At 42.5% G+C, this 23164-nt stretch overlaps 1 protein-coding gene across 2 annotated transcripts in view; it reads left to right on the forward strand.

Moving 5' to 3' along the window:
* Positions 1–16899, forward strand: part of LOC143933623 (hemicentin-1-like) — a 34311-nt gene extending 17412 nt beyond the window's left edge. Inside the window, exons 7-11 of one of the 2 annotated variants that reach the window (XM_077456571.1) lie at positions 6859–7137; positions 9968–10252; positions 10399–10677; positions 14414–14526; positions 16042–16899. In XM_077456571.1, the coding sequence (XP_077312697.1) occupies positions 6859–7137; positions 9968–10252; positions 10399–10677; positions 14414–14490 (920 nt within the window). In that variant the 3' untranslated portion in view covers positions 14491–14526; positions 16042–16899. The remainder of the gene's footprint in view (positions 1–6858; positions 7138–9967; positions 10253–10398; positions 10678–14413; positions 14527–16041) is intronic. The other variant, XM_077456572.1, reaches the window with a different exon arrangement.
* Positions 16900–23164: the final 6265 nt, after the last annotated feature.

Raw genomic sequence — 23164 nt, forward strand, 5'->3', positions numbered from 1 at the left:
TTATCTGAAGATCTGCTCCATCTCCTCCCACTCCACTCTTCCCTCCAAGTACAAATGGCTGATAAAAACCATTGACAGAGTATGCAAAAAAATGAATAAATACTTGTCTTGGCCTCTAAGGCTCGGTTCACACTGGTGTGATGTCCGACATCTGATGCGATTCACTCTGCACTGCAAATCACATGCGATGTCTGTGTGATGACAGACTTGTATGGTTGAATTTACATCACATTCGGACCAAACTCGCACACGACCCTTTTTTTGGTGTGCACCAGAATCGGATTGCCATACGATCCTATTGCTGTCTGAATTTGCACTGTGATATGCAAACTGATTTAGGGGAGTCATTAACTTTCTATTGACACTCCCAGCAGGTCGCATACGGCAGTGTGAACTTCCTGCGGGTTGGGTGCAATGTGGGAACACGCAGTGGATTTGCAGGGTTCTCACATCGCACCAATGTGAACCGAGCCTGAAGGTGATATCTTCTCATTGAGGCTCAAAATCCTACCAGAGGGAGCTCTTGCAATTGGCTGAAGTGCTTTCTATTGGGATTTCATTTGTCCAGATCTCCTGGGAGACACTTTACTGAATTTACTGCAATACCATGCCAAATCAAATTTATTCTATTCCAAATTCAAATTTTGGAAGATGGTTATATTCACTCTCTTCTAGTCTATTGTTTTTTCAATTCAAAATCATATTTTTGGAAGATGGTTATATTCTATTCTTTCGATTCCATTCTATTTTTTTTTCTATTCTATTCATTTTAATTCTATTTGAATTTATTCTATTCAAAATTAGAATTTGGGAATATAGTTCTATTCTTTCTATTCTATAGTTTTTTTTTCTATTCTATTTCGATTCTATTTTCTATTCAAAATATTAATTTCGGAATATAGTTATATTCTTATATTCTCTCTCTTCTATTATTTTCTATTCTATTCTTATATATTCTAATTTGAATTTGTTCTATTTGAAATTCAAATTTCAGAAGATGGTTATATTCGTTCCATACTTAATTTCATTCAATTCTATTTTTTTTTTCTATTCCTTTCTAATCTATTCTTTTCTATTCTATTCAAAATTAGGAAATGGTCATATTCATTCTATTCTTTTCTATTGTATTTGAAATGAAATTCTATTCAAAATCCGGAAGAAGGTTATATTCTTTCTATATTATTCTGTTCTTCTATTCTATTATTTTCTGTTCTATTTGAATTTGTTCTATTTGAAATTCACATTTCAGAAGATGGTTATATGCTTTCTATATTTCTACTCTTTTTTTTTCTATGCTCTTCTATTCTTTTATTTTCTATTCTATTAAAATTTTGGTAAATAGTCATATTTATTTTATTCTTTATTTTCTTTTCGAATTGGAATTCTATTCGAAATTCAAATTTCTGAAGAAAGTTATATTCTTTCTATATGATTATAGTCTATTGTATTTTTATATTCTATTCTTTTCTATTCTATTTTTTTCTATCCTATTCAAATGTATTCTACTTAGAATATGACCATCTTCTGAAATTAAAATTTCATGTTATTCTATTTTTTTTATTCAATTCTTTTTTTTCCCCCATTCTATTGTATTCTGTTTTACTCTATTCTTTTCTATTCTTTTAGTTTGTATTCTGTCCCGTTTTACTCGATTATATTCTATTATCTATTTCATTCTTTTCTATTCCTTTATTTTCATTTCTATTTTATTCTCTTCAAAAATTCTATTTCGATTTAAGTGTCCCCTTATGTTGATGGTCGGTATGCTTCCTTAACTCTGCATGCCTCCCTACACTAATAGTCAGCATGCATGTATGCTTACATTTGGGGTCACTGTACCCCCATACTCTGGTGGACAGCATGCCCTTTTATCCTGGACAGCGTGTCCACTTACTCGGGTGACCAGTGTGCCCCTTTATCCCGGACAATCAACCAGTGTGCCTCCTTACCCTGGTAGTCAGTGTGCCTCCATATCCTAGTGGTCAGTGTACCCCCTTAGCCTGATGGTCAATGTGCCCCTTTATCCTTGGCGCCTCCTTACCCTGATGGTCAGTGTATCCCCTCACCTTGTTGGTCAGTGTGACTCTTTACTCTGGTGGTTAGCGTGCCATCTTATTCTGGTGGTCCATGTTTTACCTCACCCTGTTGGTAAGTATTCTACCTTGCCCTGGTGATCAATCTGCCCTATATTCTGGATGGTCAGTGTGCCATCTTACTCTCATGTTCAATGTACTCCCTTACCCTGGTGGTCAGTGTTACCCTTTATCCTGGTGGTTAGTGTGCCACCCTATTTTGGTGATCCATGTTCTACCTTACTCTGGTGATCAGTGCCCCCCCCCCTTTATCCTGGTGGTCAGTGTGCCCCTGTATCGATGTCTCCCCCCCCTTACTCTGGCAGTGTGTTCCCCTTTACCTTGGTGGTCAATTTTTGGTTTCACGTCTGACAAATCTAAAATTTAGCTTCTGTAGGTTTTATTCATGGCACATTTTATCCAGTGACTGGGAATAGTCCCTTTGTCATTCTTGCTGTCAGTGTGAGATGCAGTGCCTCTAGTGGACAGGGGAGGGCTGGCAGCCCTAGGCCAGGGGGGCAAGTCCAGTCAAGTGGCCCATATAACCGGTGGTGGCAAAGTGATGGATAGGGAAAACAGACTAAGGTTTTCCATGATCACAAAGGTGGGGGGGAGGGTCAGGGAGGACAATGTGGCCCCCCAGGGCCCGTGGAGGACTTGTACCACCATAGCCTCCAAGAACTAAAGTGCAAACAAGTCCTTGTATGAATCCCTCAGAGCTGAGGACCTGACCCCCCCCCCCCCCCCAGACCAACCTGTGAGGGACTACAAGTCTAAGCATTAGCGCCTGAGATTTAAGGATTTGACCCCCCAACTAGTGAAGGACTACAAGTCCCAGCATGAAACCCTGAGATCTAAGGATGTGTCCCCTTAGGTCCTGAGCTCTGAGGGGTTCATGCTGGGACCTGTAGCCTTTACTTTTGGGGATGTGATATCCCAAAAGTAAAAGGACTACAAGTCCCAGCATGAACCCTGGCTGAGATTTAAGGATGTGGTCTCCTCCTCTGCTACCAGCTCATTCTCCCATGACACATATGCGCCACATTACACATATGTTCTAATCCATTCACTGCTCCCTCACCTCAGGCAGAGGTGCTTCTGTCAGTCAGTGACCGCTCCCTTCCCTCAGGCAGGCTCCGAGGCGCATGCCGTCACACAGGAGAAGATGGAGGGAGGAGGTGAGTGGATAAAACACTAATAGGCGTGGTGGAGGTGGAAGATCCTTTCCTCCTGGGGACTGTGACATCACTGGTTGCTAGATGCCAGTCAATCCTAGCAACCCCTGCAGATGATAGCGGCCAGCAGTGGAACAAACGCATCTTGGCCAGCAGAGTCACTTTGTGAGTAAAGCTATGCCACACAGAGACACCGCTCCACATTTCCCTGCACAGCGAGAGAGAGACCCTGCTCCACATTTCCCTGTACCTGATTAGAGCCATAGGCTCTAATAGGCTTCAAAATAGGGTGGACTCAGAGCGCAGAGCATTGCACTTGGAGCCCACCCAGGTGTATTAGAAAAGCAAATGAATATTTGCTTTTTTTTAACACTGAATCGGCTCTCCACCAATCAGGATAGCGCAGGTCTAATACCCATCACCTGCTTGGCTGGAAGGTCAGGCGCTCCTATTGGACATCTAGCAGGAGGAAGCATGGAGGACACAGGAGCCACTGCCTGACCCTCTGCCCGTCCCACAGCTCACCCGCGTCATCTGCTGCCTGACCCGCCACCAAGATGCGGTAAGTGGCAGTCAGAAAGCGAGCGGGCAGGGGTTGTGCTGGTTAAATGCTGCTGGGGGGGTCGATGCGGCTGCATTTGATGGGCACAGTGAGGCTGCATTTGGTGAGCACAGTGTGATTGCATTTGATGGGCACAGTGAGGCTGCAATTGATGGGCACAATGTGTCTGCAATTGATGGGCACAACGAGGCTGCATTTGATGAGCACAGTTTTGCTGCATTTGATGGGCACAGTGAGGCTGCATTTGATGGGCACAATGAGGCTTCAATTAATGGGCACAATGTGGCTGCAATTGATGGCCACAATGTGGCTGCAATTGATGGGCACAATGAGGCTGCATTTGGGCACAGGGTGGATGCATTTGATGGGCACAATGTGGCTCCATTTGATGGGCATAGTGAGGTTGCATTTGGTTGGCAAAGGGAGGTTGCATTTGGTGGGCACAGTGAGGTTACATTTGTGGGCACAGTGTGGCTGCAATTGATGGGCATAGTGAGGCTGCAATTGATGGGCATAGTGAGGCTGCAATTGATGGGCACAGTGAGGCTGAATTTGGGCACAGTGAGGTTACATTTGGTGGGCACAGTGTGGCTGCATTTGGTGGGCACAGTGTGGCTGCATTTGGTGGGCACAGTGAGGTTACATTTGCTGGGCACAGTGAGGTTACATTTGCTGGGCACAGTGAGGTTACATTTGGTGGGCACAGTGAGGTTGCATTTCATGGGCACATTAAAGGTTACATTTGGTGGGCACAGTGAGGTTACATTTGGTGGGCACCGTGTGGCTGCATTTGGTTGGCACAGTGAAGTTACATTTGGCGTGCTTAATTAAGGTTGCATTTGGTGAGCACAGTGAGGTTACATTTGTGGGCACAGTGAGGTTGCATTTGGTGGGCACAGTGAGGTTGCATTTGGTGGGCACAGTGAGGCTGAATTTGGTGGGCACAGTGAGGCTGAATTTGGTGGGCACAGTGAGGCTGAATTTGGTGGGCACTTTGTGGCTGCATTTGGTGGGCATAGTGTGGCTGCATTTGGTGGGCACAGTGAGGTTGCATTAGGTGGGCACAGTGAGGTTGCATTTGGTGGGCACAGTGAGATTGCATTTGGTGGACACAGCGAGATTGCATTTGGTGGACACAGTGTGGCTGCATTTTGTGGGCACAGTGTGGCTGCATTTTGTGGGCACAGTGTGGCTGCATTTGGTGGGCACAGTGTGGCTGCATTTGGTGGGCACAGTGTGGCTGCATTTGGTGGGCACAGTGAGGTTACATTTGGTGGGCACAGTGTGGCTGCATTTGGTGGGCACAGTGAGGTTACATTTGGTGGGCACAGTGTGGCTGCATTTTGTGGGCACAGTGAGGTTACATATGTTGGTCACAGTGTGGCTGCATTTGGTGGGCACAGTGAGGTTACATTTGGTGGGCACAGTGAGGTTATATTTGGTGGGCACAGTGAGGTTACATTTGGTGGGCACAGTGAGGTTACATTTGGTGGGCACAGTGTGGCTGCATTTAGTGGGCACAGTGAGGTTACATTTGGTGGGCACAGTGTGGCTGCATTTGGTGGGCACAGTGTGTCTGCATTTGGTGGGCACAGTGAGGTTACATTTGGTGGGCACAGTGAGGTTACATTTTGTGGGCACAGTGTGGCTGCATTTGGTGGGCACAGTGTGGCTGCATTTGGTGGGCACAGTGTGGCTGCATTTGGTGGGCACAGTGTGGCTGCATTTGGTGGGCACAGTGTGGCTGCATTTGGTGGGCACAGTGAGGTTACATTTGGTGGGCACAGTGTGGCTGCATTTGGTGGGCACAGTGAGGTTACATTTGGTGGGCACAGTGTGGCTGCATTTGGTGGGCACAGTGAGGTTACATTTGGTGGGCACAGTGTTTGGTGGGCACAGTGTGGCTGCATTTGGTGGGCACAGTGTGGCTGTATTTGGTGGGCACAGTGTGGCTGCATTTGGTGGGCATAGTGTGGCTGCAGCTGCATTTGGTGGGCACAGTGAGGCTGCATTTGGTGGGCACAGTGAGGCTGCATTTGGTGGGCACAGTGAGGCTGCATTTGGTGGGCACAGTGAAGTTGCATTTGGTGGGCACAGTGTGGCTGCATGTGACGGGGGGGGGACATGCAGGAAGACAGTGAGATCAGCAACACTGCAGCACACCAGTGTGAGCCACATCATAGGACCAGCTACTGTACAGCTGCTGAAAGAAACTTCCTTATCTGCAGAGAGGGGGAGAGACTGGCCATAGATCACTTACTTGGAATGAAGGACCCAGCATGAGGCTCAGTCATCACAGCCTCCACAGCGTCCCATAGGAAGCACGGTCTGCTCTGTTTAAATGTTCCCGCCCACACATCCTATTCAGACGCAGCACATAGGCTGCTCAGAGTGTGGGCGGGCACAGAGAGAGAGGGGGCTGGAGGAGGCGGAGCGGATCCACCCTCTTCCATTCGGCTGTGCTATGGACACAGACTGTCAGCTCAGAAGTCGGGGACAGCACTGTGACAGGACAGATGTCCGCTCACAGCATAAACGTTCCTGCGCTTCTGGGCTGTTATCCAGCCCTGTCAGCCTCCCTCGGACCGAGCAGCAGCATGTGGCCAACTGCGGAACTGCACATGTGCACTTCCCAGCTCAGCTGGCAGCACATCAGCCTTTTTATAGAGAATCAGAGCAGCCCAGGGGGAAAATGCATCCCTGCCCCCCAGCCCAGCCCGCCCCTGCTAGTGCACACAATGAAAATGGTGAAATGGTTGAGTTTTTCTGGGTGGAATCCTTCCTATCCTCCAGCAGAGGCCGACCTGTAACACTATAACCCAGAAGAGCCACTGGGCCGCCCAGATACTCTACATGGAAATATGTACAAACATGGGAGGAGGAGGTCTCTCAATTAGTGATAAGATGAAAACCTGAACCCTGCACAAACTGGTGTCCATGTTCATTATCAACTGAGCGGTTCTAATAACTGGATGTTGGTAGTGGCCCAAGAGAGAAGGTTTTTTTTTTTTTTCAATAGAAAATACATCATGATTTTTCATTATTGCAGGCCCAGTGGAGAATGTTATAGTGACCCAGTCACCCAACATATTGGACGGCAACAGCACTGCGGTAAACCTAAGCTGTAGCGCCTCTAGTAAGTACATTGAGGCAGTGATATGGACGAAGGATGGGAAGTCTATAGAAGAGAATGGCACCTTCACTCTATTGGATGGCAATCACACTCTCCAAATCATTGATTCCAACAGGACATTCAGTGGACACTATACCTGCAATATATCCAACGCAGCCTACCGGAACACCAGTTCGCTTCAGCTCCTTATCTACGGTAAGTTGTAGCACAAAAGTCCAGTCGGTGTCACCTGTGACTGCTGAGAACAGAACACAGAATGTCAATGACTCCAACATATTACATATCTGTTAGTGTTCCTAACATTGTGATGTAATAGAGGTGTAACCCAACACTCTCCAACAGTAATGAGGGACCTTATCTGAAGATCTGCTCCATCTCCTCCCACTCCACTCTTCCCTCCAAGTACAAATGGCTTATAAAAAACATCGACAAAGTTTGCAAAAAAAATGTATAAAAATACTTGGCCTGGCCTCTGTTGCCACGTACACATGGTCGACTTTTTGTCGGAAATTCTGACCGTGTGTAGGCTCCATCGGAATTTCCGACACACAAAATTTGAGATCTGGATCTCAAATTTCCCAACAACAAAATCCGTTGTCAGAAATTCAGATCGTGTGTACACAATTCCAACACACAAAATTCCACGCATGCTCAAAATCAAGCAGAAAAGCCGCACTGGCTATTGAACTTAATTTTTCTTGGGTCGTCGTGCGTCTTGTACGTCACCGCATTCGTGACATTAGCAATTTCCGATAACATTTGTGAGACCGTGTGTATGCAAGACGTTTGAGCAACATCCGTCGGAAAAAATCCCACGGATTTTGTTGTCGGAACGTCCGATCGTGTGTACGCAGCATAAGGCTCGGTTCTCACTGGTGCGATGTCCGACATCGGATGCGATTCACACCACACTGCAAATCACATGCGATGCAAACATACAGATTTGTATGGCTGAATTCACATCGCAATCGGACCAAACTCGCACAGGACAATTTTCTTTGGTCTGCACCAGAATTGGATCGCATGGCTGTTCACATCCATGCAATCTGATTCCTGTCTGAATTGTCTAAATTTGCACTGCCATATGCAAACTGATTTGGGGGAGTCATTCAATTTTTATTGACACTCCTAGCAGGTCGCATACGGCAGTGTGAATCTCCTGCGGGTTGGGTGCAATGTGGGAACCCACAGTGGATTTGCAGGGTTCTCACATCGCACCAATGTGAACCGAGCCTGAAGGTGATATCTTCTCATTGAGGCTCAAAATCCTACCAGAGTGAGCTCTTGCAATTGGCTGAAGTGCTTTCTATTGGGATTGCATTTGTCCAACTCTCCTGGGAGACACTTTACTGAAATTACTGCAATACCATGCCAAATCAAATTTATTCTATTCCAAATTAAAATTTTGGAAGATGGTTTTTATTCCCTATTCTAGTCTATTGTTTTTTCAATTTGAATTGAATTTAATTCGAAATCAAAATTTTTCCTATTCAAATTTTGGAAGATAGTTATTATCCATTCTTTCAAATCCATTCATTTTTTTTCTATTCTATTCTTTTTAATTCTATTTGAATTTATTCTATTCAAAATTTTAATTTTGTAATATAGTTATATTGTTTCTATTCTATAGTTTTGTTTTTATTATTCTATTTTCTATTCGATTCAAAATATGAATTTTGGAATATAGTTATATTCTTATATTCTTTCTATTCTATTATTTTCTTTTGTATTCTTATTTATTCTAATTTGAATTTGTTCTATTTGAAATTCAAATTTCAGAAGGTTATATTCGTTCTATGCTGTATTTCATTCAATTCTATTATTATTTCCTATTCCCTTTCTAATCTGTTCTTTTCTATTCTATTCAAATTTGGGAAATGGTCATATTCTATTCTTTGCTATTTTCTATTCTGTTCGAAATGGAATTCTATTAAAAATTTGGAAGAAGGTTATATTCTATATTTTTCTATTCTATTCTTTTCTGTTCTATTTCGAATTTGAATTTGTTCTATTTGAAATTGAAATTTCAGAAGATGGTTATATTCTTTCTATATGTCTACTCTTTTTTTTCTATTCTAATCTATTTTTTATTCTATTAAAATTTTGGGAAATGGTCAAATTAATTCTATTCTTTTCAATTTTATTTTCTGTTCTATTCAAATTTGAATTCTATTCAAATTTTGGAAGAAGGTTATATTCTTTCTATATGATTATATTCTATTGTATTTTTCTATTGTATTTTTTTTTCAATTCTATTCAAATGTATTTTACTTGAAATTCAAATTTCAGAAGATGGTCATCATTCTATGTTATTCTATTTTTTTTTTCTATTCTATTTTACTCGATTATATTCTTTTATTTTCTGTTCTGTTTTTTTATTCTTTTAGTTTGTATTCTGTTTTACACGATTATGTTCTATTATTTTCAATTTTATTCTTTTCCATTCTATTTCATTCTTTTCTATTCCTTTATTTTCATTTCTATTTTATTTTCTTTAAAAATTCGGATTCAATTCATAAACCAAATTCGATTTGAAAAATATTTGCATTCGAATTTCATTTGAAATTTTGTTTCGTTGTTTCAGATTTGTTTAAATTCATTACTAATGTAATTCGGATGTATAACGAAAAATTTGTGCAAATTTTGATTTGGAACTAAATGAACCGCACATGTCTACCAAAGCGTCAACATCAACTTCCGGGTGTCTATGCAGTTTTTGCCTGTTTTTCACAAATATCTGACAAAAATCAACCCTTGCTGCAGCCTCTCACCTTGTGACTTGCTAAAAAGTTACAATGCTGTGGAAAGAGACTGAGCAAATGCTTCCTCCTGCCTGCAGCTGACTGATGGCTTTATTGTAGCATAGGAAAACTCACTGGACTTGAGCTCAAGGGCTGCTTAGTCGGTGCGGTTTTGAAATCGTATTCTGTATGCATACGTTTTAACATCAGGAATGTTTGTATTACTTTTGTTAAAGTTTTCTAAAGTGGTCCACCGGAAATAAAGGAGGCCTTTTATCTCATAGACCCAGTAGAGAATGTGACAGTGACCCAGTCATCCATAATCGTCAGCGAGAAAAGTCCTGCTGTAAATCTAAGCTGTGGCGCCTCTAGTGGTAACATCGAGACAGTGATGTGGACGAAGGATGAGAAGCCTATAAATATTACTAACAATTACAATCTATTGAATGAGAATAAGACGTGGATTCTCCAGATAAATAAACCCAACAGGACGTTCTCTGGACTCTATGTCTGCAACATGTCCAACAAAGCCTACTGGAAGTCTGGCTCTCATCAGCTCCGTGTCTATGGTAAGTAGTAGCATAAGAGTCTAGGCTGGGGTTGGGTTTTGAGGTTTGTAGAAACAACCGTTTGGAAGATATAAGCTTCCAGCACTAAAATAACTTGCATTTTTGATTTATTTTAGTTATTAAAAAATGTCCCTCTTGTCTGACAGATCCGGTGTTGAACACTAAAGTGACACAGTGGCCTGATACGGTGACCGATAAGACTCCTTTGGTAAATCTAAGCTGTGGCGCCTCTAGTGGCCTTATTGAAACGGTGACATGGACGAAGGACGGAAAAACTTTGAGCAGCGACAAGTCCTATAGTCTAAAAGATGGGAATAAGGTGCTCCAGATAACTAAACCCGACAAAACGTTCAGTGGAACCTATACCTGCAACATATCCAACGCAGCCTACGAGGGGTTTGGATTCGTAAAACTTACAGTTTCTGGTAAGAATGCCATAGACATGTCAGAATTGTTGCGTTGACCTGAGGCTGCTAGTGGACACAATATATCAAACTTAAAGCCCAAATTAAGTTTCTCACCATGTTTTAGATGTATCTAGTTCGTCAGTTTGAAAAAAGACAAGTCCATCTAGTTCAACCATAAAAAAATATAAAAAATAAAATAAAAAAATATCATACAATCCCATATACCCCATCCTATACCAACAGTTGATCCAGAGGAAGGCAAAAAAAAACTAGAAAATCACGATCCAATTTGCTATAGCAGGGGAAAAAAAAAATTCCTTCCTGATACCAGAGAGGCAATCGGATTTTCCCTGAATCAACTCTACCTATAAATGTTACTACCCAGTTATATTATGTACACCTAGGAAAGAATCCAGACCTTTATTAACCGATTCCAGACCGCCTCACGCAGATATACTGCGGCAGAAGGGCACGTACAGGCAGAATCACGTACCTGTACGTTGGCCTTTAAGGGGCGGGTTGTGGGCACACCCATCCATGTGGAGTCTCGTGAGCATGATCATGGGTCTCTATGTCCGCGGGGATACCCGCGATCATCTCACGGAGAGGAAGAACGGGGAAATGCAGATGAAAACAAGCATTTCCCTGTTCTGCCTAGTGACAGGACACTGATCACCGCTCCCTGTTATCAGGAGCAGTGATCAGTGACGTATCACACACAGCCCCTCCTCCCCACAGTTAGAATCAGTCCCTATGACACAGTTAACCCCTACAGCTCCCCCTAGTGGTTAACCCCTTCACTGCCAATCACATTTACACAGTAATCAATGCATTTTTAATTGCACTGATTGCTGTATAAATGGGAATGGTCCCAAAATCACTCCAAAAGTGTCCGATGTGTCTGCCATAATGTCGCAGTCACGATAAAAATTGCTGATTGCCGCCATTACTAATAAAAAAAAATTATTATTAATAAAAATGCCATAAAACTAGCCCCTATTTTGTAAACGCTATAACTTTTGCGCAAACCAATCAAACGCTTATCATGATTTTTTTACCAAAAATAACTGCACACAATATGTATCAGCCTAAACTTAGGTAAAAAAAATTTTTTTTTTACTTTTTTTGGCTATATTATAGCAAAAAGTAAAAAATATTTTTTTTTTCAAAATTGTCGTTATTTTTTGTTTATAGCGCAAAGAATAAAAACCGCAGAGGCAATCAAATAACGCCAAAAGAAAGCTCCATTTGTTGGAAAAAAATGACGTCAATTTTGTTTGGGAGCCGCGTCTCACGACCGCGCAATTGTCAGTTTAAGCGACGCAGTGCCGAATCGCAAAAAGTGCTCTGGTCTTTGGCCAGCCAAATTTTCCAGGGCTTAAGTAGTTAAAGCAATCTACTGAGCTTGCCAGAACCACACTTCCGGAGGGAGTCTATTCCACATTTTCACAGCTCTTATGGTGAAGAAACCTTTCCGTATTTGGAGATGAAATCTCTTTTCCTTTAGACGTAAAGAGTGCCCCCCTTGTCCTCAGTGTTGACCTTAAAGTTATTAACTCAACACCAAGTTCACTATATGGACCCCTTATATATTTATAGATGGTGATCATATTCACTCTTAATCTCCTCTTCTCAAGAGAGAATAAATTCAGTCCCTCTAATCTTTCCTCATAGCTGAGCTCCTCCATGCCTCTTATTAGTTTGGTTGCCCTTCTCTGCACTTTCCCCAGTTCCCCGATATCCTTTTTTGAGAACTGGTGCCCAAAACTGAACTGCATATTCCAGATGAGGCCTTACTAACGATTTGTAAGGAGGAGGGCAAAATGATATCTCTCTCTCTCTGGAGTCCATACCTCTCAATGTATAGTTTTCCGCCCCAGCATGTCGTGATTTGTGGCCAATATTTTGCTCAGAAGTGCCTTAAAATACCTTTTTGCCTCATTGAAAATACTGTTTCCCACTCTCACATTCTGGTGCTCTGTACTAGGCAGAGCTGAGTAACAGCCACACCCCTCAGCACAAGCTTACTCACCTAGACTTGTACTACAGAGGAGATAAGTGGGAGCGTATAACCAATTCTATTATTGATTTCACAGTGCACTGGGTCTAAAGATGGCCATACACTGATCAAGATTCATCTAATCCTGCAGGTTCAGACAAATTTCGATCAGAGCTTGGACTGACCCACTCAACAGAAGTTGATTAATAAACTGACTTCTGTGGGAAGGACATGTCAGAAAATTTTTGAACAATTAACTGCACACTGATCAGTATATTTCTACATTCCACGAAACTACGAAGCCACACCAAATTTTCCATCTTCATATAGTGGTGTGATCTGTAGTGCTAATGCTTATTTCTTGCAGCAAAAGGCATCTTTTATATAATGCACTGCTGCATGCACATATTTTCAGAAAATGTCCAATACAGCTCAGCCAATCTTTAAAAAAAAAATTCTCAAACCACTGAAAAGTGGAATTTTTGAACTGCAAGTCAATGGGGATCCAAACCAAGCTCCAAAAAAAAAAAAATGGTTAAGGCCTGATTCACACCTATACAGGTTGCTGTTTGAATATTCCAGGTGCATTTTGCGTTTTTCAATACACATTTTTGACCCATTGAAGTCTATGGAACCAAGAACCAGAAAACAAATAGACCCTTTCCATAAAATGCACAGATGTGAACTACATCCATAGGAAACCATGTTCAATGAACTGTAGTGTGTTTCTGCAAAACGCACTAAAAAAATGCATAGGTGTGAACCAGGCCTCATTATATGGTGCAAAATTGGGAAAATAGTACAGTGGTGCAAAATTGTGCAAGGTAGTATTTTGGGAAGTTCCTGTCAGCCCAGCCTGAAGAGACGACGGGGCCATAAAACGGCCTGAACCACTTCCTTAACAAATTCTACCATGGATACTCAGATAGAAGGATGGGACCTGGTGGCATTGGCAGTTAAGCTAAGGGTGGCTTAGGGAACAACAGAAGCAGCCTTTGGTCCCTTACTACCAGAAACCCTTTTTAGAATCCAAGCTAAAGATAACACTGAAATTTGGATTTGGCTCAGGGCATCCAAATTCTTGAAAATCAAAATGGATTCTGGGGGGGGTTGGGGACTTCATAGTTTCATAGTTAGTAAGGTTGAATAAAGACACAAGTCCATCCAGTTCAACCTGAGTGAGTATCTTATCCCTGTACATTGCACACTCACATTGGTCCCTACCCTCAAGGAGCCCACAATCCAAGGTCCCCATTCATATACTAGGGCCAATTTTGGACAGAAGCCAATTAACCTACCTGCATGTCTTTGGAGTGTGGGAGGAAACCGGAGTACCTGGAGGAAACCCACACAGGCACAGGGAGAACGTGCAAACTCCAGGCAGGTAGTGTTGTGGTTGGGATTTGAACCAGTGACCCTTTTTACTGGTAGGTGAGAGTGCTATCCACTACACCACTGTGCCGCCCAAATTTTTCTTTACTTCCTGTTGGGTCACCAGGGCAGGAATGGAAGGGAAATAACCCAGCAGAAGCACAGACCACAATGAAAACCTTACAGAAGTTACTAGCCCCTCTCCATTCTAATTAAAATTTGATGGAAAAAAAATGGCTAAAATTCAGCACAGAAAAGCTCAGCAGGCTCTAGGTGTTTTGTTCATCAAAGCAAACACCCTACAAACCCCCCCAAAAAAGTGGCATATTTTTGAAAAAACAAAAGTCAACCAGCTCCTTGAATTCTTTTTTCTTCCTTATTTAGGTGCCACACTCAGAGCCGCCAGCACATTTGGCATGATGGTAATCACTCTACTGGGAGGACTGCTGCTTGCGCATTGATTGCGCATCCCGTATATGGTCTATGATGGGAGACAGGTAAGCATACCTTTTCAAAACAATGGTTTCCAAAACCCTCAAAGGCCGAGAGCAGGTCACCTACAAGTAAAATCAGATTTATGTCTAGGCTAGTGGGTGGAGTCATTCTCCAACTTCTATATCTCCATGAATACATTGAGAAGATCTGACAACCAGGTTTTCAGTTCTCCTCCTTTTATGGTGGTTACAAAGCTGAGCTAAGAAGGTCAACATACTGTATCCTACTGCAATAGTTTGTTAATATGTATATTCTATTGTCGTAAAATGTCTAGTGATAGCTGAAGAAGGTGGTTGTAGTTGGTTAACTCTTGCTTCATAAATTCCATAAATGTAAGCCCCTTAGGAACCCCTAGTGATTCACTATATATTTAATATACATAAATGCTTGGTAATTGTGTTTGCTTTCACAGTACTTTGTTTTATTGAATTATTCAGCACCAACAGATTCGGTGTACGTACATTATTCATTATCATTCACAGTGTCCACCCTAGAGAAGCTTTCATGTTCATAACTCAAAACAGTGCGTACACCATTCATATCAGTCTCCACCCCTGAGGAGCACACATTCCTATTTACTTGCCACAGTATATAGACTATCCACATCAGTTTCTACCACTGTGAAGCTTGCATTCCCAGTTCCTTGTTACAGTACAAAAAACATTCACATCACACCTGAGGAGCTTTCATTTTCAATTCCTTGTGGAAGTACATAGACCAGCCTTTTTCAACCAGGGTGCCTTGAGGTTTCTTCGGGGATGCCTTGGAAAAATGAATAAAAATGACCCCAAACTGGTATACAAGCCAGTGGGTGGATGAAACCTGGCTTTTTAGTTCCACAAAACCACAGGTTTTCATTGTACACCATTTCAACATTCTAGCTACCAACCTCCCAACGACCTAATGACCAATGACATCATCAGTTGATAAGGAGGATGTCAGTTGCCTGCATATCATCCTTGTTTGACCCTCCCTTGCCTCTCTCCGTCAGCTTTGGTGTCTCATTAGCTAAGTGATGGCAAAAAACTGAGGGAGAAGGGAAACATTAGAATACTAGTCAGTACCAGTTTGCCAAAGTGTTTTTTTTTTCTTTAGAAGAATAAATCACCTCTAACATTGGGTGGGTACATTGATGTTGCTGCATTATGTAAAACTATCAGAATACATTTTAGAATGGGGCGCTTCAAGACTGTCCATAATTTTGTAGGGTGCCTCGAGATGGTCTATAATTTGCGTGCCTTGACTGAAAAAAAAAAAAAAAAGGTTGAGAAATACTGCCATAGACCATATCAGTCTCCACCCCCGAGGAGCTTGTTTTCTAATTTCCTTGTGATAATATGTAAACCGTTCACATTGGTCTGCGAAGCTTGTATTCTGTGACAATCATACAGACACAGATATACTCTGATTAACCTACAGGGGTGTTTATGGGAGGGAAAAGAAAGAATACACAGAGAAATCTATATGTTTGATGAATACCAGTACTTTATTTTTTTATTTTTTTATCATTCTTCTAGGTCTCTGGAAAGATCTTTTCTGCACCGCATGAACCAGCGAAGAGGGCCACTACCTGACCTTACTGCTCCGATCACCTACTGCTGCCTTCCTGAGCCACCATCATCTACCAATGGCAACTGTACATGCCACTGTGTTCAATCCTTCAAGGATAATTCTACCACCAGTCAGTCCATCCACCAGCCCCCTGATCTACTCTGCATTCTAGTGGCGACATCTTTGCAACGTGGTTTTCAAATGCTACCCACCTGGGTCTCACAAACCTATTGCCATATGTTTTTTCTGTTGAGGAATCAATCCCAATATGTCCTGGCGACCACCAGACCAGAAAGTGATAAAAAAAAAAATCCAAATTTTCGGGGTCCATATAGCTTTTATTTTTGTTGCCATGGGGTAACTGAAATAAAATGGAAATGCATCAAGATGTCAACTCATGTTTTGATTTTGATGCATTTTTGAATGAAATTAATCAAAATTTGATGCATTTCCATTGATTTAAATGAAAAACGCATCTGCCAAAAACAGATGAGTGTTAATGGCCAGTCACGATTGTCACCAGGACAGCTGGTAGGGAGGGGAAGACTTCCAATCAGAACACCTAGAGAAAAGTGTGGCTATCCCCACTCATTGGCTTTAGGGCTTTAGGGATATGTTAACTTTAGGTATACTTTTAATGCACTTATCAGAGAACAAGGACTAAGACTGCATGTCCGGGAAGACCTTTGGTAAAAATGGCTGACGATTATCGCCTCTGGGGTCTGTAAGGGGATATAAGCCAGCAAGACCTTGATCTCATCTGCATTCAATCATAACTGAAACATTTTTCTTTCATTAGACTGACCCTTGAAGATGGTGGCTGATGGACAAGAAAAAATAAAATAAAAATATATATATTTATATATAAACAAAAAAAAATCAAAACGCTTTTTTTTCCTTTTGCAGTAAATTATACCAATAAATAAAAAAGAAATACATTATTTTTATTTTTGTGTATGGGAACCAACACTGTCTTGTGATTAATAATGGGTCATTGGGGGGGGGGTGATAAAGAGTTACAATAAGAGGATTGCTCATATGTGACATTTCCCGCTACTACTGGAAACGGCGCCAATTTCCAGTTATAAATGCATTTAAAAAAAAAAAAAAAGTTAAAAGGAAAATGTCACTTTGCTATAATAGATATAACATTGTATTATTGCTGCACAGACCTTTTTGTAATTAAATACTAGGTAGCACAGTGGTGTAGTCAAGTGGATAGTACTTTTGCCTAGCAGTACTAGGGTCGCCGGTTCGACTCCCAAGCTCGACATTACCTGCCTGGAGTTTGCATGTCCTCCCTGTGCCTGTGTGGGTTTCTGGTTTCCTACCACACTCCAACGACATACCGGTAGGTTGGATCCTGCCCAAATTGGCCCTAGTAGCACTTTACCTATGTGTAGACAAATGTATGTATAGCACTGTTTTTTTCTCTGTTTATCTGCTGTTCATTCAATAAACGTCTATTTGATTTAAAAAAAAAATGGCTCTAGTATGTGTATGTATGAATGTGCATTTGGGACCTAAGCTTGTAAGCTCCTTGAGGGCAGGGGCTGATGTGAATGTACAATATATCTGTAAAAGAGCTGTGTAAATTGATGGTGCTATATAAATACCTGAAATTAAATAATAGTTTCATTTCAATTCACGTTTCCATTCCATCCACACCCGCTGTAATTCTTGAAAAATAAAATTGTCAAAAAAGAAAAAAGGTTACCTTTCATGATAGCAGTCTGGAGGGGGTTCTGTATACAGTGCCTTGAAAAAAAAAAAGTATTCATACTCCTTAGAATTTTCCACATGTTGTCATGTTACAACCAAAATTGTAAATGTATTTTACTGGGATTTTATGTGATAGATCAACACAAAGTGGCACATAATTGTGAAGTGGAAGGAACATGATAAATGGTTTTCCAAATTTTTTACAAATAAATGTGAAAAGTGTGGGGTGCATTTGTATGCCCCCCCCCCCCCCCGAGTCATTACTTTGTAGGACCACCTTTCTCTCCAATTACAGCTGCTAGTATTTTTGGGAATGTCTCTACCAGCTTTGCACATCTAGAGAGGGACATTTTTGCCCATTCTTCTTTGGGAAATAGCTCAGGCTCTGTCAGATTGGATGGAGAGCGTCTGAACAGCAATTTTCAAGTCTTGCCACAAATTCTCAATTGGATTTAGGTCTGGACTTTGACTGGGCCATTCTAACGGATGAATATGCTTTGATCTAAACCATTCATTCCATTGTAGCTCTGGCTGTATGTTTAGGGTCGTTGTCCTGCTGGAAGGTGAACCTCCGCCCCAGTCTCAAGTCTTTTGCAGACTCCAAAAGGTTTTCTTATAATGCCACGTACACACAACCGGACTTTGACGGACTAGGTCCCACGGTCTTCCCGACGGACTTTTGGTGGAGGTCCGATGGACTTTCTGAAGGAAACAGACTTGACCACACATGAGCGGACTAAGTCCATTCATTTTGAACATGATGACGTAAACGGGACTAAACAAGGAAGTTCAATAGCCAGTAGCAAATAGCTGCCCTTGCGTCATATTTGGCCCATTGGACTAGCACACAGACGGATAGTTTTCCAGATTTTTAGCCCGTCAGATAAATTTGAAACAGGTTTTATTTCTAGGTCCGTCAGACTTTTGGGGGGAAAAAAAGACCGCTGGAGCCCACACTCGATCGAATTATCCGATGGATTCCAGTCCGCCAAATCAAGTCTTCCGGAAAGTCCGATCGTGTGTATGCGGCATAAAATTGCCTTATATTTGGCTTCATCCATCTTCCCATCAACTCTGATCAGCTTCCCTGTCCCTGCTGAAGAAAAGCATCCCCACAACATGATGCTGCCAACACCATGTTTCACGGTGGGGATGGTGTGTTCTGGGTGATGTGCAGTGTTAGTTTTTCACCACACACAGCCTTTGCTTTTAGGCCGAAAGGTTTAATTTTGGTCTCATGTGACCAGAGCACCTTCATCCACATGTTCGCTGTGTCCCTCACATGGCTTCTCGCAAACTGCAAATGGGATTTCTTCTGGCTCTCTTTCAATGTTAGAGATTTTGAGTTTATTACCGTATATACTCGAGTATAGGTCGATCCGAATATAAGCCGAGGCCCCTAATTTACCACAAAAAAAATGGGAAAACTTATTGACTCGTGTATAAGCCGAGGGTGAGACATGCCTGTCCATCCCTGTGTGTCCGTCCATCCCTGTGTGTCCGTCCATCCCTGTGTGTGCAGCCTACCTGCGTCCCGAGCCTGCGTCCCGAGCCTGCGTCCCGAGCCTGTGTGCTTCTGCACATACGGCAGCCATGCCAGGATCGCCGCACCTCTTCTCGTCTGACAGACGGCGGCCATTCCACTGTTCAAAAGCCGCGCCTCCGTCTGTGATAGGCGGAACACTCAATTTCCCAGCAGTCTGTGTTCCGCCTATCACGGACATCCTCTCATCCTCGTCCGTAGTATGAGGATGAGCGGATGTCCGTGATAGGCGGACCACTGACTGCTGGGAAATTGAGTGTTCCGCCTATCACAGACAGGGAGGTGCGGCTTTTGAATAGTTGAATGGCCGCCGTCTGTCTGCTCGACATGCTGATCGGGTAGACAGACGGCGGTGACTCGAGTATAAGCCGAGGGGGGCACTTTCAGCCTAAAAAAAGGGGCTGAAAATCTCGGCTTATACTCGAGTATATACGGTACTATTTTAAAGTGATAAAAGTTTCTGAAAAATATATGAAACACATGAATGTTATAACGTAATTGTAATTTTGGTTACTGACAGAGGACAGAGATAAGTGGTTTTGCTGTGTAGGTACTTCTATTCTGAGTTACTATGTCAGGACAATGGGTGGAGTTATGCAACGTAACTATAGCCATATAAGCATATACAGTGCCTTGCGAAAGTATTCGGCCCCCTTTGAACTTTTCAACCTTTTGCCACATTTCAGGCTTCAAACATAAAGATATAACTTTTTTATTTTTTGTGAAGAATCACCAACAAGTGGGACACAATTGTGAAGTGGAAAGAAATCTATTGGATTTTTGCATTGTGGGCAAAAAGTTAAATTTTGGTTTCATCTGACCAGAGCACCTTCTTCCACATGTTTGTGTCTCCCAGGTGGCTTGTGGCAAACTTTAGACAAGACTTTTTATGGATATCTTTGAGAAATGGCTTTCTTCTTGCCACTCTTCCATCAAGGCCAGATTTGTGCAGTGTACAACTGATTGTTGTCCTATGGAAAGACTCTCCCACCTCAGCTGTAGTTCTCTGCAGTTCATCCAGAGTGATCATGGGCCTCTTGGCTGCATCTCTGATCAGTCTCCTTGTCTGAGCTGAAAGTTTAGAGAGACGGCCAGGTCTTGGTAGATTTGCAGTGGTCTGATATTCCTTCCATTTCAAAATGATCGCTTGCACAGTGCTCCTTGGGATGTTTAAAGCTTGGGAAATCTTTTTGTATCCAAATCCGGCTTTAAACTTCTCCACAACAGTATTACGGACCTGCCTGGTGTGTTCCTTGGTCTTCATGATGCTCGCTGCGCTTTCAACAGAACCCTGAGACTATCACAGAGCAGGTGCATTTATACAGAGACTTGATTACACACAGGTGGATTCTATTTATCACCATCAGTCATTTAGGACAACATTGGATCATTCAGAGATCCTCGCTGAACTTCTGGAGTGAGTTTGCTGCACTGAAAGTAAAGGGGCCGAATAATTTTGCATGCACCACTTTTCAGTTTTTTATTTGCAAAAAAAGTTTAAAATATCCAATAGATTTCGTTCCACTTCACAATTGTGTCCCACTTGTTGGTGATTCTTCACAAAAAATGTAAATTTTATATCTTTATGTTTGAAGCCTGAAATGTGGCAAAAGGTTGAAAAGTTCAAGGGGGCCGAATACTTTCGCAAGGCACTGTATGCAAGGATGGGTGTTACTCTAGTGCAATGCTGACATAACATTATGAAACACTATAGGAATCCAAGAGGGTTGAATGGCTAGAGAGGAAGAGATGGGAGGACGAGAGGGAAGGAACCCTACACTATGGAGAATGTAACATCTGATATCTCTTCCTCCTTCTGAAGCCATCACCATACCATATGTTATCAGATGTCATTATGTAAGTCATGTCTTTGCTCATCTTTCTGAAGAATAAACAACTTTTCTTGAAATATTGTACGAACTAAGGATTCTTTCATTTCTACTATGAAATGAATTCCTAACATTTTGGTGGAAATGCAGCCTTGGATAAAGACAGACACACTTCTCCGTCACATACCCTCTAGGAGAGATAACACAGACATATTTACACAAAGACTTTGACAAGTTAGAATGCTATTCATCCAGAAACGCCCTTAATATAGAAGAATACTAATTACTAGATATTATTATATTCTTCATTCAACAATATACAAACAACCCTGACCTGAACCCCCACACCTTCATTACCTTTTATTAGTGTCCACCAGTGTTATAGGAGGAGTCTTTTCAGTTCTCCCATAAATGAGGAGTTTGTCTCCCATGGTTGAGACGCAGGATCTCTCATTCTATTACTAGTGTAGGACCCATGGATAATGGGGTACTTTTACGCAGTAAGTGGGCTAAGCACTATATGACCATATAGTGTGACCAAATACCCATCATTTTTGTTCAGAAATTTGGGCCAAAATTTATACTGTCACATTTCTTTGGTAAAAATAACCCAAATTAGTGGATATTACCGTATATACTCGAGTATAAGCCGAGATTTTCAGCCTCTTTTTTGAGGCTGAAAGTGCCCCCCTCGGCTTATACTCGAGTCATCGCCGTCTGCCTGCCCGATCAGCGTGTCGAGCAGACAGACGGCAGCCATTCTACTATTCAAAAGCCGCGCCTCCGTCTGTGATAGGCGGAACATTCAATTTCCCAGCAGTCAGTGGTCCGCCTATCACGGACATCCGCTCATCCTCATACTACGGACGAGGATGAGAGGATGTCCGTGATAGGCGGAACACAGACTGCTGGGAAATTGAGTGTTCCGCCTATCACAGACGGAGGCGCGGCTTTTGAACAGTGGAATGGCCGCCGAGGCGCCGACGAAGAGCGGCGATCCTGGCATGGCAGAAGGACGGAGGCTCGGGACGAGACGGGACGGAGGCTCGGGACACAGGTAGGCTGGACACACAAGGCTGCACGGACACACACACAGGGATGGATGGACACACACACAGGCATGGATGGACACACACACACAGGGATGGATGGACACACACACACAGGGATGGATGGACACACACAGGGATGGATGGACACACACACACACAAGGATGGATGGACACACACACACAGGGATGGATAGACACACACACACAGGGATGGATAGACACACACACACAGGGATGGATGGACACACACACACAGGGATGGATGGACACACACACACAGGGATGGATGGACACACACACACAGGGATGGATGGACACACACACACAGGGATGGATGGACACACACACACAGGGATGGATGGACACACACACACAGGGATGGAGGACACACACACACAGGGATGGATGGACACACACACACAGGGATGGATGGACACACACACACAGGGATGGATGGACACACACACACAGGGATGGATGGACACACACACAGGGATGGATGGACACACAGGGATGGACGGACACACAGGGATGGACAGGCATGTCTCACCCTCGGCTTATACACGAGTCAATAAGTTTCCCAGTTTTTTTGGGGTAAATTGGGGGCCTCGGCCTATACTCGAGTATATACGGTATTTGGTCTCTGTGAAAGTTATAGAGTCTACAAGCTATGGTGCAGATCATTGAAAATGTATCACATCTGATCACACCTGATGCACTGACGGCCTCTCATTTCTTGAGGCTCTGAAATGTCAGGAAAGTATAAACAACCCCCTGAAATGACCCCTTTTTCAAAAGTAGACAGTCAAAAGGTATTTAGTATGAGGCATGTTGAGTTGTAATTTTTTTCCCACAATTCTTGGGAAAATTAAGATTTTTTTTTCACAAAATTGTCATAACAAGTTATTTCTCATACACAGCATATGCATACTTCTAATTACAC

The sequence above is a fragment of the Lithobates pipiens genome, unplaced genomic scaffold (assembly GCF_037356315.1).
Source record: "Lithobates pipiens isolate NorthernLeopardFrog02 unplaced genomic scaffold, aLitPip1_a1.2 Scaffold_27, whole genome shotgun sequence".
NCBI classification, from domain to species: Eukaryota; Metazoa; Chordata; class Amphibia; order Anura; family Ranidae; genus Lithobates; species Lithobates pipiens.